Here is an 18,949-nt window from a genome sequence, read left to right as displayed (position 1 = left end):
ACACTATGAGGATATTTAATTATCCCTGAGCCAAGATTCTTATAAAGAACACTGGATAGGCCATTTTTAATAGTTTTGAGAACATTTCTGATTAGTCACAAAATTTACAATCATTTTAAAGCTTAATAGATTTATTGCTGTTTCTAAGCTCAAAGCATATCTTTTTATGCTACGACCCACAGATTCTGCTTCCAGAAATTCCTAAATTTTCTGTAAGAAGAGACTGAGATTTAGCATACTATCTCTACAGTCACTTTACCCAATGGAACCCTAAATCCACCACATCTATTAAACTACCATTGGTTTTCACATTCTCTTCATTCTATTTTGCCATTCAATCAAGTAAACTGAGAGTTAGAACCTTGGAAATACTGCTTAACGGTATGATCAATTCTGTAATGTCGCCATCATCTTTGCAATGACTCTGTGGCCTACTGAAATGCAAATACTTCAGGGAAGGTTAATACATTAAACTTTTATCAGTGTTCCTGTATGTCAGGAAAAACGGGGGTTTGGGGATTCGTTAGGCTTATATAATTTAAAAAAATAAGTTTTGATTAAAAAAATAAGTTTTGATAAGAAAAAAGGTGTCAGCAGAAGGTGGCAGTGGGATTAAGGGGGAAGGGTGTGCACAGACACACATACACCCACAGAGCACATTACCCTTGCTTTGCAAACCCCGTAAGAAATGCTTTGTACTTCACATGCCCATAGAACCAGCAGGAATCGAGGTTATCTTGCTAAGCACAGAAGGAAGATACCCAGCAGAAGAGTCCAGCTCCTGGTTCTTAACTAAAGTAAATGATAAATATTACAGTCACTTAAATTATCAAGATGTATTTAAATAATACCCCCCAAATGGTCTGCAACATGCAAACTAAAAAATGTAGTAGACTCCAATACTGATAAGATCAGTTAATTGCGAGTGCTTTGTTTCCACATACTTCTCTCTAACAAAACATGGCAAGTTTATGTCTCAGCAAAGAATGTCTTTAAGTGCCTTGGGAAAAAGCTCTAAAAAGCGAAACACATGTCTTTATACATTTACTATATTATCGATATTTGTAATCTTATTCCTATTTTGAAAAATTAATAATATCGGCGTTTCCCTTGGTTATAAAATAACGCTAACCTGGAGATTTTTTTTTTGTTTTTTAATTTGTTAAGTTAAAACAAATGCTTTTAAAGGGGCACTTGCAATAAGAGATAAATCAGATGTGGTAATGGCTTCTTTTGTAAAAGCCATGTGTAAACGGCACATAAAGATGACAGGTCAAGCAGCAGTAGCCCATTCTTCAGCCGAAAAAGGAAACAAACAAAGAAAGGAGAACAAAACTTACCAAAAAGAAAAACATCCCCTGGCCCCTCCACCCCCAAAACCTTCATAAATAATAGTTTTGATACACTTTCAGTGGAAAACTCAGGTCAACTGGCAGTTTAGAAAAGGACATTAGAATCACAAGTGCTCAAGATGGGGATAAACTAACAACAGAGTAACCACGTGGCTAGCAAAAGATGATTTTAAAATTCTATCTTTCCTCTCTAGTGTGTCATTCTTAATCATGCAATACATTTCTCTTCAGTCTAAATTTTCTCTCTTGGCTATATCTTCCCCTACTTTTTTTTTTTTTTTTTTAAATAAAGTTGCTATGCTACTGGTCCCTGGCTAGAAGTACATGCTTATAGTACTCACTAGCTTCTCCGCAAAACTTGAGTCATTTTCATTGTCCATTGCTATTCTCTGGCATATAAAAATTACATCTGGATAAAGGAGCTTACTTAGGAAGACACTGGCCTTTATTAAATTACAGTTGGTAAAACTGCCTATTGTAGGAAAATCAAAATCATTCTATAATGCAGCCTTTTACAAATGCCAGCAAATGGAATTTGCCAATGACAATTATCCTTCAAACAGTTTTCATCATTTCTTCAATAGTGCTGTTATTAGATTATCCCCAGAATAGGTGAATGTAAAAGCAAACAGCTGTAAAATCAGTGCCTGATGCAAAATTTTAACTATTAAATAATAGAAAATTTTGCCTTAACACTGCACTCACCAGCAAGGACTCCACAGATCAAATGAGTGTTCTCAAACCTGAATACAGCTATAGAAATCAAAGTGATTGAGCATATATGAAAGGTTATACTAAACATGTCTAGGAGACCAGACATGATCAGTCAAGTTTATTTCATTATACTAAGAAAGGTTGAGTTGAAGAGATGGAGATGGAAAGGAAGGGGCTATAAACAGCACAAAAACTCTGATCATTTAGTATGGAACACAATTAAATACACTTGGCAGGATTTCTCAGAAGTCCCAATTCCAAAAATGATTAAAGCCATAATAAGCACTTAAGGAAAATATTATACCCCAATTTGATATCTAGAAAATAGCACCTTGATTCCACAGAACTATATACAACAGAAAACGATGACTATTAATTAGCTGTGTCTTCTCTTCCCAAAAAATCCTATAATAGTGAAATGGTTTTCCATGTTAACATTTTCAATAAATTCCGAAAAGGAATGTGGCTTTGGAGAAACACTACAAAATTTTGTATTACTGAGACATGGCAACAAGGTACATACTTTGTGCTAGTAAACAGACCACTTCAAAATGTGGAGTGTTGGTTTTAAGTAATCACCTGGATGATACAATAGAATCTAGAACTGTGAGAGTAAGGTTCACCAAGGTGAAGTAAGAGATTAAGCAGTGGACCTTCTGTTAATTCCACATTATAGGAGCAGCTCTCCTCACGCCCGCATTTCCACACCCACTCCATCCTCACTCTTCAATATGATCAGAGAGGCATTAATAACTACTAATTTGTAGAGTGCTTCTTTTTAAAACAAAACAAAAAAAGACAAATTCAGCATATTAAAAATGCTTCTAACAGATGTGACAGTTACATGTGTTGTAGTGACTGATTAAGTGGGTTAGAAAAAAATTATTTTTAAAACTTCGTATAATAAGTCAAATAGTTCCAAAGCTGATTTAAAACATTAATATTCTCAGAAGTGAACGCATGTGAATAAGTTATCTCTGTTTTAGGACTGAGCATAAGACAATTACTGGGCTGCACAGAAGAGTGAAAATATGGGAAAAACAAGAAAATTTTTCTAGAAAGACTGGCTGACAATATCTCTTGCTGATCTGCTGAAGCAGAGGTTCCTTCCTCCCCTTTTTTTGGTAGTGGGTCTGTCTATGTGCAGCATTACTGACTCATTTCCTTAATGATTAGTAGCAACCAGAATCAGATTTGCAATAAGATTTATTCGTAATAATTTTACATATTAACAAAGCAAATAACATGAGAAAAATATCAAAGAAAATGTTCCAAAAAGAAACGTTCTTAGTAGATTTCTTTAGGCTTAAATATCTTGCTCAACTGCTAATGGATAAACAATTTATTCAACCATGTATCATAGCTAAAGGATCCTGGACCGGGGGAAAGGAACATAGATTTAGGAATGTGTTAGAAAGCACCTCCCAAAGCTAATTACAGATCAAGGAATCCTTCAGAACACAACAACTAGGGAGCAAAGACACCTCCAAAAGCATATAACTTTATTTTATTCTGACTTCTTGGTAAATACTGCCCAAATCAGCCCTGAAGTAGGGAACTCCTCTCAGAGAAATCTTTACTTTGAAAGAGGAACCCTTCTAAAATGTTTCCCTTAGATACCCAACGTTAAACTTATACACTATGGTGTACCAAAAATTTAGAGTGAAAATCATTTCCCTTTCTTTACCATGTTCATTAGATATCTCTAAAACCCGGCTAAAGAGAAGGTGAATTTGGGAACTGTTTCTTTATTCCTTAGGGGGAGATAGAGGCAGACCCTTAAAAACCAAAAAGAACAAAGAGGTTAGCTGGATTTGTCGCTGAACATGTTAAGAGCACAGTTAACACAGAACAATTTGGAAACTGACAGAGGCAGGCGTGTTGTGGTGGTAAAGATACTTTAGATTATCGTTCAGGTGTACCCTGGCTGCCAGATAAATAGGAATGAGTGCCTTGTCTTTTGTTTTCCATTTCTAATCATAAACAAGACCAAAAACACTTCAACACTGAACGAAGATGTTAAGATTGTGACTACAACTCTTTGAAACAGTACAAAGTCAGAAAATCTAACTGATCAGTTCTCTATCTCTCTAGACCTATGTCGGGAGTCAGCAGCCTACAGCCAGAAGCCAAATCCAGCCCTTTCCTTGCTTCTGTACAGCTATGAGCTAAGAATGGTTTTACATTTTTAAATGGTTGGGAAAGAAATAGAAAAATATTTAGTGACACATACAAATTATATGAAACTCAGATTTCAGTGTCCACAAATAAAGTTTGACTGGAACATATTCATGTTTCTTTGTTTATTTATTGTCAATGCTGCTTTCACTCTACAATGGCAACATTGAGTACTTTTGACAGAGACTATATGGACTGCAAAGCCTAAAATATTTATTATCTGGTCCTTTACAGAAAAAGTTTGTCAACCCCTGGTCTATCTGACATACAAAACTCTTGATACCACAAGAGTTTGATACATTTGGTATTTTTATATCATATAAAACACAAGACAAATGTATCAAACTGCTCTCTGAAATGTATTTTAGATAAATGCAAAATGTCAAATAACAGGTTCTCTTCATGGTATCACACTCCAAGATGTATTTACACATATAAACAAGTACCCTGGTCTCGAAAATACATTCTACAGTGAAAATAGTTGATTATTACTGTGGTAAATGGATAAGAGCTTTTAATTGAATCAAATTACAAGACATTAACAAGAGAGACTGACACCTGTCATAGAAGTATACGTAGATTCTTTGAATAAACCAAGGACCATACTTCAGGATTAATAGGAGAGACAGTGGCTTCTGGACCATATATGGGGTTTTTGGGCTACTTGCATGTACTGACTGGGCACGGGGCGATAAGTTTGGCACAAACTTGTGTCCTAATATAAGAGATTCTAAGTGAAGTTAGACTTTATCCGTTACCATGTTACTAATTATTTAATTCAATTTAACAAATATTAATTATTCATTATATATCTGAGATACAAAGGTATCTTTGGCAAACAAAGATGGATAAAACAAGGCTTCAAACCTCTGAGAATCTCAGTTTTGAGGAGACAGGCAAAACTAAAAGAGATGGATTAACATTTCAAATTTTTAATATCACTTTTTCTAGTGGGGCTCTAAGTCAAAATCAGAATGTTAAACAGAAAGTAAGTTTCCATAACTGTATCATATCAAAGTGGTATAAATCAAATCACGTGAGGGCTATTATAGAGGATGTAAAGGTTAGCCAGGCTGTCAGAGAAGGCAAGCAAACTTAGAATGCAGGCTCTGGTGGTATGCTGCTTCAGGATATAATGGCAATACAATCTTGTCAACAGATTCTGGACTACAAGAAGTTTCCAAAGCTACAAAACTATCCCACCCCCTCCCCACCAACTCCTTTATCTAAAAAACAAACAAAAAACCCCAAGTGCCTGTGTGATCTATGAAGAAGCTAGGATTTCCAGGAATTCCAAAATGTTCTTTTAGAGAGGGCAAGTCATTGGGAAGGGACATAAAACTGAATAAACCATAGGGAAGCAACCAATGGGCAACGGAGCCAGAAAGAAAACAGAGCTGATAAAACAAGAAAAGCTAGAAAAAGAAAGGAAGAAAGCAGAGGGATAACATGCTAGGAGGAAGACTGGGACAGAACTGGATATCAGATGGTAAGTTATCTGAGGGCAAGAACTGTGACTAATTGCAACATGAGAGTAACTTTTAACTATGGTGAAGACCTTATAATGTGGAAGATAGAAAATTCTTCAGAATGCCTCCATTTAGAACCAAGAAGTGAAAGCTACAGGGAAACAGACTTTGACTTAATACATGAATGATTAATATCTAAAAATCTGGGATGTCGAAAGACATAATGTGCTGTATCCTGGGAGATGTTTAATCACAGGCTGGGAGACCACTTGGTCTCTGAATCTCTAAATGATACTGTACAGAAGAATCAAGCATTGGAAGGGAGAGGAGTTGGATTGGGGGCCTATCCAATCCTAAAATTCTGATAATGCTGCCTCTTTGCAACCCATCCCTGCAATACATTGATTGCCCTAGAGGGCAATGAATAAAGAATGGATAGCAGTAACCATGTTTTTCCTTTCATTCTTATTCTCTGTGTTTTGTTGAGATAGGATTCTATACATATGGAGACTCTTCTTTAAAGAGACAGAATTAAACTGCAACCTTTATTGATTTGGGGGACCTGAAAAGATAGTTGGGACTCTATGCCTTCCCACCTCCTTTAATCTTTAAGATTAGATTCATTCTGTTATTTACCCCAAACAGGATTTTGACTATGATAAAGGGGAGGGCTACCCTCTAGGATATCAATCACAAAAGATTAGAAAAGCATTCCTAACGTAGATGTTTCCTCAACAATCTGTCATCTGTACATTTGGTAAGGCTATTATTAAAGTTATTTAGCTTTCAGCCTTTATTTCTGATCTGTGGGAGTAATAAACTTTCTCTTCTCTTTATTTTTCAAGTTCTAGTATGAAAGGAATTTCATTTACAGAATGAAATACTCCATGAATTTGTAATTGCTGATCACAGCTACCCCTCTTCCTGTTCCAGCCTAACTTTATATGGCTTTCTTACTTTAACAACAACTTCTTAACCATTTCAGGTGTCCATTCCTAAGGTCCACACCAACATGTTTCTTTTTGCATCATGTTCTGATGCAGTAAAAAGGAGATCCAAGGGCATGAGGGATAACAGTAGCAGAAATGAGCCAGGCTTACTGATACTATTCCCTACAGTGTAGAGGAGGCAGATGGAGTTATCCCACAGATAAGAATAAGGAGTTGTCTCCATTTCTACTACCAAAATTACAAGCAACAGGGCTCGTTTGAATGCAGTGAAAAAAAGCAAAACTTCTATGTGTAATAGAAACAATATGATAGTCTTCCGCAGTGTGATAGAGAATGCTGTAAAAAAAGTTTGGGATTTTATAATTTCTATGAAGACGAACAGAAGGGAAACTTGGTAGAAAAGTTCTATATATCTTTACTATGCTCAATACTCTTGGCAAGAAAAAAGCAACGATGAGAAAGTGTCTCATATTATTTTTGAATTTTCTGTCTTCCTTTTGTAAATGCATGATCACTAGGTAAAGCCTAAATATAAATTTTGATTGGTAATGCCTTCAAAAAATAACCAAACCTCTAATGCGTAGGATGTCTTATATGCTTTTCTATAGGAAATATTACAGTAGTGACTTAGGAATGTAGGAAGAAGTGAATTGGCTTATAGCCACAGAAATTTCACAGTAAAACTTACAATAATATCTAATAGAAAGAAATGTACTAGGATCTAGGATGGCAACGAAATCTAGTCCACAGATAATCACTAGTCTCATGTTAGTCAACAGAGTCAATATCTTCTCCCTTCAAAACTTTTACCAAAGATATAAACAAGTAGTAGAATTGACCCATGCAAACTGAATCTCCTTCATAATCCATGCATTAGCATAAGAATATGGCTAAAAGATAGGTCAAGAATATAGAGGCTAGATTTACCTTCAAGTATGGTCCACTCTAAAATACCATATGGGTAAGATGAATTGCTTAAGAGTACAAGGAATTTTTAACTTTAGTAGTTTTAAGTGTTTGGTCAAATATCAATACAGAGTAGATGGACATCAACACAGCTATTTAATTGCTTACTTTTATTTTTAAAAATCCAGGAAGTTAATGTGTTTGTTTTTTTAATTTCCAGTCCCCAAAAGACCAAGAATTTAATGACAACCAGAGCTTCTGGTTCCTGGAACATGTTACAGATTCATTCTCATGAGGTAGGTTTGTCTCTACGTTACTAGGTGGAAATCTGGGCACCAAGTAGTTAAGTGAACTTCTCAGAGTCACCCTAGAAATGACTAATAACAAAACCAAGGCAAAAACCCCAGACTTTTTACTGGTCTGTATTGATACCTTTAGTCCAAATTGTTTTTCACTCATCAACCTGCTGTTAAGAAGCTGAACCAGGGTAAAACCAACACAGTTATTTGGATCTGTCTCTGGTACCAAGAATGAAATGAGATGTGAGAGTGAAACCAAGACTATTTACAGCTTTATGTTATACATATTGGCAGCAGTGTAAAATATTTTTCCTCTGGGGCTTCCCTGGTGGCGCAGTGGTTGAGAGTCTGCCTGCCGATGCAGGGGACACAGGTTCATGCCCTGGTCCGGGAAGATCCCACATGCCGCAGAGCGGCTGGGCCCGTGAGCCATGGCCGCTGAGCCTGCGCGTCCGGAGCCTGTGCTCCGCAACGGGAGAGGCCACGACAGTGAGAGGCCCGCGTACCGCAAAAAAAAAAATTTTTTTTCCTCTGATAACTGTGATGGGCATATATTTTGAGCCTGCATCGGCCAGCTTATTAGTCCAATACGAAGTATCAGCCCTTCCCCTCTCAACCATTCTCACCCTATTAACAGAAGAAAGGGCCTCTCCTTTGATCATCAGTAAGGACCTCTGAGGGCTCCTGCTGCACTTCAGAAAACCGAAAAGTATTGTTGGCTTACGCTAGACTTTTAATGGACTTGAAATAACTCCAATACAAAGGGAAACAAAACTCAAGGGGACAGTTACAATAATAATTAATAAAATGCTATGTACATGGATGAAAACTGGAAATATTATCTGAAACAGTTATAAAAGTATCAACAAAATCCTAAGATTATTTCCTTTTTCGTTTCTTGAAAAAAATTCAAAAGAATCTAACCAATGCCATAGTTCTGTATTTCATAAGGAAAGCTCTCATATCTCTATTTCACAGATAAAGGGGAGTACTGATGATGAGCACTTTCTGTGTTAAAGAATGGTTCTGCAATATTTCAGGTTAATTTGAGGTCTCTTTTTTCTTATTATGAGTGAATCAATAAATATGCTTAATTACAAAATATTTCTTATCAACAGATATAGCCTGTGACATGAAAGATATACCAGATTTTAAATTTTAACCTGCTTCTCACTTCTTTCCCATCTTTTTGGATAGCCTATAATAACAGAGTAGCAGTTTTCAGGAAATACCAGAGAATTATTTCTACATGTCTCCAGAGAAGATAGAATAATAATAGTGGATGTTGAAGGACAAAAGATTCTTGGCTTTAGGGTTCTCTTTTTTTGCTCTAAGACACCGTCATCTTAAAAACAAAAGGTCTTGTTTAGAAGTTACATCAGCTGGAAGTGTTGAGAAGTAAAGTGCAATAATCTCAGTTTGATAACTCTATGAACTCAGATTTCAAAACAAATATTTGAGACAACATTAACCAAATCATCCATATTGGTACATTCAAACGCCATAAAAAGCAAGCTACATGCAAGATTTCATTAATACTGAGGGGGAAAAAAAAAACAGGTTAGGTATCCGAGTTGTGTTGTGAAGAGAGAATACACACATATTTACTTCAGGTAAGACTTAAAAATCAACATGCAAACAGAAGACACATACTTGTCACGACAGAACCTTAGCTCACAAGGCCATCAATGAAAAACAATTGATTTCAACACACATGTAAGAATAAACAAGTTCAAAGTTTATCAGAAAAACAAAAATATATCGATATCTATTTTAAGCTTATCATAATGGCTAAATATTGCTTCTAGCAATATAATTACTTAACTCATAAAGAAGTAACACAGTATTTTAATTCAGAGAAGGATATGTTTATGTACAGACCTTAAAGAAATTTGTTATTCCAGGACTTTTAAAGATGGGCAGGGTAGTCTGGAAAATTCAGCCCTGGCTGGAGGCTAAAGGGCACCAGCACCATTTTCCTTAAACCATCAACATTATACTTGTGAAAAATGCATTTAACCTTTGCAGATCTCTTCTATACACCAGGCAGGATAAAGTTGTTTGTCCATATACGTCTCAGAAATACACATAAGAAGGCCACAGAAGTCAAAAGCCCTTTTCCAAAAAAGGCCTTTGTGTATATTGGTTTGATATATCAAGAAAAGGAGTGGTTATAGATTCACAGATTAAAATGTATCATTTTAAGGCTTTTGAAAGGTTAGCAACTTGAATTTTTTTCTTAAACTACAGAGCCCATGCCCCACAAATAACTATCGAAGATTAGGAAAATATTCCATCAAATGTTTCTAAAGGATATCCTGCTTTCTGTGAAACACTGGAGAGGAGTATATAGCAGCAGTGAACAATAAGAACATGCAGGATAAAAGAGTTAAAGCTTTTGGGGAAAGTACCAACCTGCCATATGCTTAAATCAGATTTGCCTAAACTTGTTAAACTTTGGTGAAGAAAACTGGCTTGAGCAATGCATTGCTACTCCTTTGTACCCCATGATATATATTCTACAAAGAGTAACATTTTATTGACAGAAAAATGATCACACGCTCTCCCCTAGGACAGTGAACTATCAAGATCAGAGGGCATCACACAGGAGATAACACAGTAGAAGCGAACAACAAAGTTCAATGGTTTTAGTCTTGACATTTCAGATGAGCACCCTGTTTTCCGATCACAGAAAGACCAACCACCAGACAGCCAATGCAAGAACCACGAGAAAAGACATCACAAAAGGAATACGAGGAGATGAAAAAGTACTAGAGTAGAGGTGGCACTTTTTGAGAAACTTGTGATCCTCAGGGATTGGAATAGAAACCTTGGGAAGAATTTCTTCATTTTCTTGCTGGGGCAAGGCGCTTTCAGTAGATCTCTCTTGCCTTTTAATTTTCTCTTCATCCTGCACTAACAGAGCACGTTCCTGTGTCTGCTTTCATGGTAGAAGATCAAGAAAGACAGAGAAAGATGAACAAAATGACAGATGGAAAATGCTCAAAAATGATACTTGGGGATGTGCAAAGGATTTGGGAAGATCTTTTGGACACTGTATTTTACTTTACTTTGGCAATTATACTAGCAAAAGTTCTATAACACAGTAGGGTACTCAATAGGTAATTGAATGAATGAATGAAGAGTAGAAGTCCTCAAAGTTCAAGGAATCACTGGACTTTCTTAGTTATAGTACTTATTCCTCCTTTAAGGATATTCACACAAATTTTCGGTCATTTTTCATTGCTTTGGTGCTGCCAATTTTCCTTAGATCGATTGGGCAAAGCCAATAATGAAGCATTCTTCTTGCCATCAGAAAAGTTACTTTTATTACAAATAGAATGGCAGAATATAAAATGTTATCCTCATATCTCTTCATATGGACTTAGAAAACTGCAACAGTTCATTCAGTATGGCAATTAGCTTTTGCTCAAGGGAATAAAAATCCTAATCCTATACGTTTCTAAGACTGCAAAAGAAAAATGAAAGTATAAAAGTTTATATGAGGGAACAGATGTATATGTATAACTGATTCACTTTGTTATAAAGCAGAAACTAATAAAAAAAATAATAATAATAAAAAATAAAATGACTGGACAGTCAGTAACCAAAAAAAAAAAAGTTTATATGAGCCTCCAAGGTCTACCAGAAAAAAAAAACCCAAAACCATAAACCAAACTCCCACAAATCTCAACAATTACAAACTCCCTTCCCCCTTCAGAATCATGATTTAAAATAATAATAACGAACATCATGAAGGTTTATACAACACATTAAGCAAATGGTTTTGATACTTTTAAGGAAAATTATTTTTTTCCAATTATCCAATTGAGAAATTTTTCTCCCCTGGCAATTTCTGTACTCTGCCATCCAGTCAAGACAGATGTTTTCTATGAAAGGAAAAACTTGGCTCTAAGTTCTCTTAGTTGAGCCAGCCTTCTCTGATCTCTTTGGAAGTTCAACTCTGGTTCTTTGCACACCCCTAAGTGATACGTATCAGGGAGAAAGTAGCTGGGGGACTGGTCAGCAAAAAAAGGAAAAAAGGAAAAGAAAGGATGCAAAATTATAATGATTTTTAAAAGAAAATAAGGGGGAGAAGAAAGACAACATAAAAAGAATAGGGTACAATTAAATTCGTTTTTCTCTCCGAATACATATTTATATCTTCATGCAGCTTTTCAACCAGCCATGCGCCGAAATAAGCAAATTGAAAGCTGCAAAATGCAGCAGCGAAAATGTTATGTGTTAGGTCAAAAGGCGGTGAGTGTGAATTTACTAGTATAGCCAAAAGAAAAAAAAAATCACTGAGCAGCTGCTGTTCAGTTCTGGGGGAATTATCTGCTTAGAGCCATGACAAGAGCAAATTCTGATTGAGAAGCACAAGTCATAACAGCAGCATTACCTCTGGCCCACCAACCTTTCTTTCCGAGGGAAGGACAGAGGTTTTCTTCACCTGGTCATACACAAATTATATAAAATTCAGTTGCCTTGCAATGCAACAACAATGCTGTCAAAGGTGGAAGAGGTATCCCCAGAGAACAAAAATATTGTCCTAATTATTAAAGAAAAAGTAAGATACGCCAGGAAGTAGAATTATCCTATATAAAAGGTTATAACAATATAGTTCTTACTTATTGCATTATTCATTTAGAGGGGTAATATAATAACCCTAGAGCTAAAGTACTCCCTATTGATCTAATTTAATTTATAAAAGTCATTTATTTAAAGTCCACAAAATGAAACAGCCATTCCCAAAACTAGCCCTAAGATGGTTTCTGAAGGGTTTCTATTTAGACACAAGATATTTTCTGGAAATGGAGACTGGTTCAAATTTACCAAACCTCATCCAAGAGGGTACTAAGTTACTTCTCCAAAGTAGCTAAGCATCTTTTATTACTTGCACAGAATCAAAAAGAAAACTTCTAGAAAATATGCAGTTATGGTTTGTAGATAGGGTTAGTCAGACGAGGTAGCAACAAGTGCTTTATCAGGGAGCCATAGACTTATGGAAAGCAGTCACTGTCTCAGTTCAGGGTATATGCTCCAGATTTGGGATACAGAACTAATGTCCACTTAGACCAGAGAGTGGAGGCTGAGAGGACAGTGAATAAGAACAACTGCATCCTATCAACCCTGGTAACTCCCTCTCCCTGCCCATCATTCAGGAATTCTCCAGCCTTCTTGGTGAAGCTGGTTCAACTCTATTTGGAGAATTGTTAGCCAATTTTAATCACATTTTGAAAAATATAAAATGTATCCTTTGTGAACCAACTTTTATTATCTTCTCCAGTTCCAGAAACTAAACAGTAAGTTGGATAGTTTACCATGAACTCTGAATATAAAAACAAAATTTTAAAAAATTATTAAGACATCACTTTACCTTTCTTAACTAGAATTGCTATTGTTTGGGGAGGAAACAAGCATATAATTTTAAAATCATTACACTCACTCATTGAGTCACTGTGACTATTTATATACATACTTAACCTGTATAGGGTAAAGGTTAAGTAAAGAATTTTTGAATATGTGCTCAAGGTAACTTTTAAGATATTCTCATTACACAGGTTCAGGTGTAGGATCTCTAAAATGGGTAATGACAACAATTATAGAAAAAGAACAGCCTCTAAAAGGTATCTCTTCCTCTAATTGTGACTATCTTATAAAATAGTGTATTAAAAACTTGATGTTACTCATAAAGATAAAATAAATCATCAATAGTTCTTCTAAAACTGAAATACAATCATTAGTACTTGGTATTCTGCATTCTCTGGCTGAGGTCTCCTTGGTTTATTATATAATTGTGGTCAACCATTCCAGACATTTCTAAGTTGTGCAAATGTTCAAACGAAGTTTTTAAAAAATGCCTATCCCTTTCCAAATTTTGATCTTACTAAATTTAGTAAACTCTCTGGTCCTTGAAGTCACAGTTTGAACATAAAGTTCCACTGGCTTATGGTCAATTTGTAAACATACACTAGGCAGAAGCATGCAGCTGCAGAGACAGTTCTCAGGGCCCAGTCATCGACTGGTAGCTCCAAATGGCCCCCATAATTGGACTGAGTAGTCTATATGACTTAAAACAAGTGTTTGATTATGAATGCTTTAAAGCTGGAATGAATTGGTAAGACCCAAAGCTAAAATTCAGCTCTAAACTTTCAGATACAGATTATCAATATACAAAAGCATTTATCTCACTCATTCTCACAATTGGTCACATGGACAAAGTACTCACTCCTTCTCCTGTAGGAATTTGCCCATTGATGTTAAGTGTTCGAAAGGGAGAGTGAGTGGATAAGCGTTTATCCCATTCACTAGGCCGTGGTTCTGGTACAGATTCCATGAAGTTCTTTTTCAGCTCACTGATGCTGGCATGATGTTTTTTGATCTCTTCTTGACTTTTGTCTAAATCCTATAGTTGAAAGGACAAAGATGCAAAACAATAAATATTCAGGGAAAAAAACAACACCAAGAGGAGCCCATTATAGACTATGGGCACTGGTAGAAAATACACCACATCCAGGATAGATGTTGTTAAGCCATAAATTACATTCAAATTGTAAATATACAATATGGTATATTTGCTTTTTTTTTTTTTAACACAGTGCTTTTCTTGGAAGCAGTGAAGCATCGTAACCCTATAGCTCTTAGCAGTTATATAAGCTATAAAGAGCTCACTCCTTAATTTTACAACTCTTCTTCCCATTACGACACAGCACTAGATCTCCAACTCCTCATCCCAAGCAGGTAATCCCACAACTCAATTAGCCTCAGCTTGATAGGAACTGATTTAGTCTCAGCTCAGGCAGGATGAAGATAGCAATAGAGAAGGAGAAACTGTTAAACGAAGGACATGGTGAAAGATTCAACTCCCACCACAGGTTGCCTTGCCTTGGTGAGTTGCAACTGTACAGTATCCCTCTATTTCTACCTGGAGACAGTTTTGCTTTCTTACAACTAGGTGACTGTTGCTGGGTTTTGGTAAACAGGAATAGTCCTTTCTCGATACAAAAATTTATTACTGAAATTCCTGGCTCAAGCCTCCAGAGCAAGTGGTTAGTATCTCTGAATAATTACTCAGGGGTATATAATATAATGAATTTTTTTCTTTGTCAATACTATCCACACACACTAAAAGCCTTATGTTTTGAAGCTTCTGACAGCTTCACTTCATCCCTCAGTACCATTCAAACTAGGGACCATCTTCCAGTAACCATCAATGGATGGGGAGCGATTTAATAAGAACTTGTCAAATATATGTCTCCCTGACGACTTAAAATAACTAAACTGTTCCAGCATATGTGACTACTGGACAACTAGGGGGAAGCTCTCACAGATGATATCCAGGGAGAAATGATCAAAACTAGGCTAATAAAGCTGTAAATAATATGAGAAATAACATTCAAGTTTACGTAACAGGAGGCATAAACTAACTTTCAAGAGACTTGGCCAGAAATAATCTGGGAAATACAACGTGAAGACAAAAACTCAAATGTTCTTGGTCCAACATATTTCTTCAAGAAAACCTCAAAAGATCTATGTTTGAAATCAAAACATGTGGGAGCCTGTCACTTGATGACTGCTAAAAATTCTGTGTTTATTATATATCAAGGCAGCTCTGTATCCAAGAAAAGCATAATACTAAATATATCTCCTAATATGCTGTGTGAATTTGGGGATAAGTCTTTTTTTTTTTGGCTCCGTGGGAAACAGCCTCATTTGGTGTTGAGGATGGGGGGGAGGAATTCAGTTAAATAAAAATTTGTTGTAAAAGTTTTTCCTGGGGCAATATAGGCTGCAATTAAGTAAATTTTTTTCAAAAGCAATGTCAAAGAGAAAACAGTACAGGAAAAAGAATCAGTGAGGTATATGACACAATTTTGATTTTGGAGATATTCATTCAGAAAATTCATTTAATAGTCTATTCTTTTTATTTTTGCAAGACTGAATGATGTTTATGTGCTTTGAGATCAGTCAAAGAGAAAACGAACCCAAAAAGGGCAATCCTGTAGCTCCCCCATAAGAGTACCTCTTGCCTCCTAGGATGAAATATGAGTATAGCTCAAGAATATGGGCTTCACCATGGGGAAACAACAGTTTGCACTTTTGTTCTAGCTGAAAGCAAGAAAAGCATGTTTACTAGCTAAAGAAAAGCAGGAACAAGGTCAGTCAAAGACTCAGTAGTAGGCTGAACAACTGAGACCCATCAGGCATGGAAGGCTCTGTGACCTAGCTCCTGACAAAATCAAATCTGCTTGGGCCAAGAACTAAACGTATTTGGGAGGGTTAAAGGTAAGAATGGAGCAAAAAAAAAAAAAAAGATCGGGCTTCCCTGGTGGCGCAGTGGTTGGCAGTCTGCCTGCCGATGTAGGGGACGCGGGTTCGTGCCCCGGTCCGGGAGGATCCCACATGCCACGGAGCGGCTGGGCCCGTGAGCCATGGCCACTGAGCCTGCGCATCCGGAGCCCATGCTCTGCAATGGGAGAGGCCGCAACAGTGAGAGGCCCGTGTATGGCAAAAAAAAAAAAAAAAAAAAAAGATCAAGAGAGGCTATGATAAAACCATAACTCTCTGAGTTATTAGCCTCTTACTATAAAAGAGTGGTGGTTTGTTACTTGTCCTGTCTAGCTTTTGATTGGGTTGGAACCTGAGAAAATAAATGTTCCAATAAAATCAGCAGCTTCTGAGGGAGCTTTCTCCATCCTTCTTAGCTGGCTCTGTTGGAAACCTGTGGGGGCACAGAGTTAAATTAAGATCTCAGAGGGACCTGTTCCAAATACAATTTGTCACAGAAACTTGCTACAGGTTCTCATTGGGAGATGGAGGAGGAAACGGTAGATCTAAAAATGAACTCGACCTTATTTGTGCCAGAACAAAGTATTAGTGGGGGTGGGGTAGGAGTAGGGGGAGGAGGGAATGCTTAAGAAAAAATCTGCTAGAGTGACAGATAACTTGAGAGAACTTCCCTAAGCGGGGGAAAAAAACTTTTACAATACTAGAGGATGATGGTTAGCCAAACTACTTTGGCTGTTTTCAGATTAGACACTTTCTGATGCCTATCATCCTATAATTTTAGCAGCAATCAAACCAAACACTTAATTAAATAGAAAATATTCTCAAAAGATAGTTAGTAGTTTTAATTTTCAAACACACACTTATTTAGAAATCCCCTCTTATGGCTGTCAATGAAATTCTGGGAAAAACGTATCACACACAAGAACTTTGTGAGTCTCAGAAGCCATAACACACCTCATTGAACAAAGGACAAATATATGATTGGTACTGCAGGTTCCAGTTAAGAGGCAGAATTACAGATGGACAAGTCAAGAAATAGGCATGTTTGGAATTGGGAGATGTTACATTGCTGAGTATAAGGAGATCAACTGATATCTGTTATTCTCCCTAATCTCAGAAGTGGAACCATTCAGGTCTAGTTTCAACTATGCGCTAAAGCAAAGAGATCTAGTTACCAAGTTTGAAATATCCTAGGGTCCAGCCTAAGAAAATTTCATGTTACATGAGGTAAACATACATAAAACACTTGGTATTGTGCCTACCACACAGTACATGATTAATGAAAACTGGCCATAATTTTTATTTTTATCGAAGTATCTTATACCTAGCAGGCACTCAAAATATATGTATTGACAAAGAATAGATGACGTTAAGTAATTACTGGATGCTATTAGAGTTCTATATAAAAAAGTTTCTTCAAACATCCACTTTAATAATATTTACCGTTACATATGTTCATCTTTCAAGTCTCAGCTTAAGTGTTACCTCTTCATAGACAACTTCCCTGTCCATCTTATTTAGAGCAGGTCCTTTTTATTAGCACAGCATACTATTTTCCCTTTATAGCTTTTATAATAACTTGTAATCATTTTATCAGTATCTGTTTACTTATTTATTGTTTCTCTCTTCCATTTGTCCCTACATTGGATGCTTCCTGAAGGCAAGAATGATTTCTCATCTTCCTATATAGTTACATTTCCTTTATACTTGAGTTAAATCCCTGATGTCAGAATTTATACCCATTTCTTTTGGTTCTGTCTTGAGTGGAGTTGTAAGATAGTTAGGTCATTAGCTTCCAGGTAAGAGTTTCTGATGTGTAAACATGGCCTGTTTCTGTACAGAATAACTCCAATTTCCTTAATTTTTTTTTTTTTTTTTTTGCGGTACATGGGCCTCTTACTGTTGTGGCCTCTCCCATTGCGGAGCACAGGCTACGGACGCGCAGGCTCAGCGGCCATGGCTCACGGGCCTAGCCGCTCTGCGGCATGTGGGATCTTCCCAGACCAGGGCACGAACCTGTGTCCCCTGCATCGGCAGGCGGACTCTCAACCACTGCGCCACCAGGGAAGCCCATCCAATTTACTTAATTTTTCCTCATAGAGTTCCTCTAATTTTCTAGTTAGTTTTTCCCTTATCCCATGTGGAGACTGACACTAGATAAAGTATACTAATATAGGCTTGGTGAAAATCTGACCGATATGGAATACAATGGGAAAATGACCTTACAATTCCTACAGCACAGAGTATGTTGCTATTTCCAAATGGGAAAAAAAAAAGTGTAGTTTAATAGAGTTAGATGGACCCTAACACAAATCCTAGCTTTACTGATTTACCAGCTCTATAACCACAAGGAAATTACTTAATTTCTCTTAGCCTCAATTTTCTCTTTAAAATAAAAATCCCATACCCATAGGCTTGTTTTATAATTAAACTATCTAATATCATACTAACTACTCATTAAGTGCTAGCCTCCCTTCTTTCCTTCCTGTATCTTACTTTTTTTTCCCCGACTATTCTTCTGTCATTTTTTGGTATCCTCAAAAATTTAAGTCCATTTTGAATTGTGATCATTTCTCCTATTTTTCCACATTCTCCTGATTCAGAAGATGAAAAAATTATATAAATTTGATGCTTGAAACATACAGGAGTTTATACTCTTGGACAATTCAAGGAACTTTTAAACAGTGATGTAGTTCTTTCTAAAAGTGGGTAAAACAATGGAACCATGGGATGCTGAGGTAGTCCCAATCATATATTTTTTAGATAAGTATGAGAGATGGAAACTAAAG

The 18,949-nt window shown here is 36.5% G+C and overlaps 1 protein-coding gene across 22 annotated transcripts in view; it reads right to left on the bottom strand.

The window, feature by feature from the left end:
- EPB41 (erythrocyte membrane protein band 4.1) overlaps positions 1-18,949 on the bottom strand; it is a 206,028-nt gene that overhangs the window by 38,356 nt on the left and 148,723 nt on the right. For 6 of the 22 annotated variants that reach the window (XM_060089309.1, XM_060089290.1, XM_060089291.1 and 3 more), the window contains 3 exons: positions 14,101-14,277; positions 12,271-12,321; positions 10,699-10,806 (listed from right to left, as the gene is read on the bottom strand). In XM_060089309.1, the coding sequence (XP_059945292.1) occupies positions 10,699-10,806; positions 12,271-12,321; positions 14,101-14,277 (336 nt within the window). Of the gene's footprint in view, positions 1-10,260; positions 10,807-11,720; positions 11,888-12,270; positions 12,322-14,100; positions 14,278-18,949 lie in introns of those variants that run through there. The other 16 variants (XM_060089312.1, XM_060089297.1, XM_060089299.1 and 13 more) reach the window with 11 other exon arrangements.

The sequence above is a fragment of the Mesoplodon densirostris genome, chromosome 2 (assembly GCF_025265405.1).
Source record: "Mesoplodon densirostris isolate mMesDen1 chromosome 2, mMesDen1 primary haplotype, whole genome shotgun sequence".
Lineage (NCBI taxonomy): Eukaryota > Metazoa > Chordata > Mammalia > Artiodactyla > Ziphiidae > Mesoplodon > Mesoplodon densirostris.
This window is presented reverse-complemented; position numbering and strand designations above follow the sequence as displayed.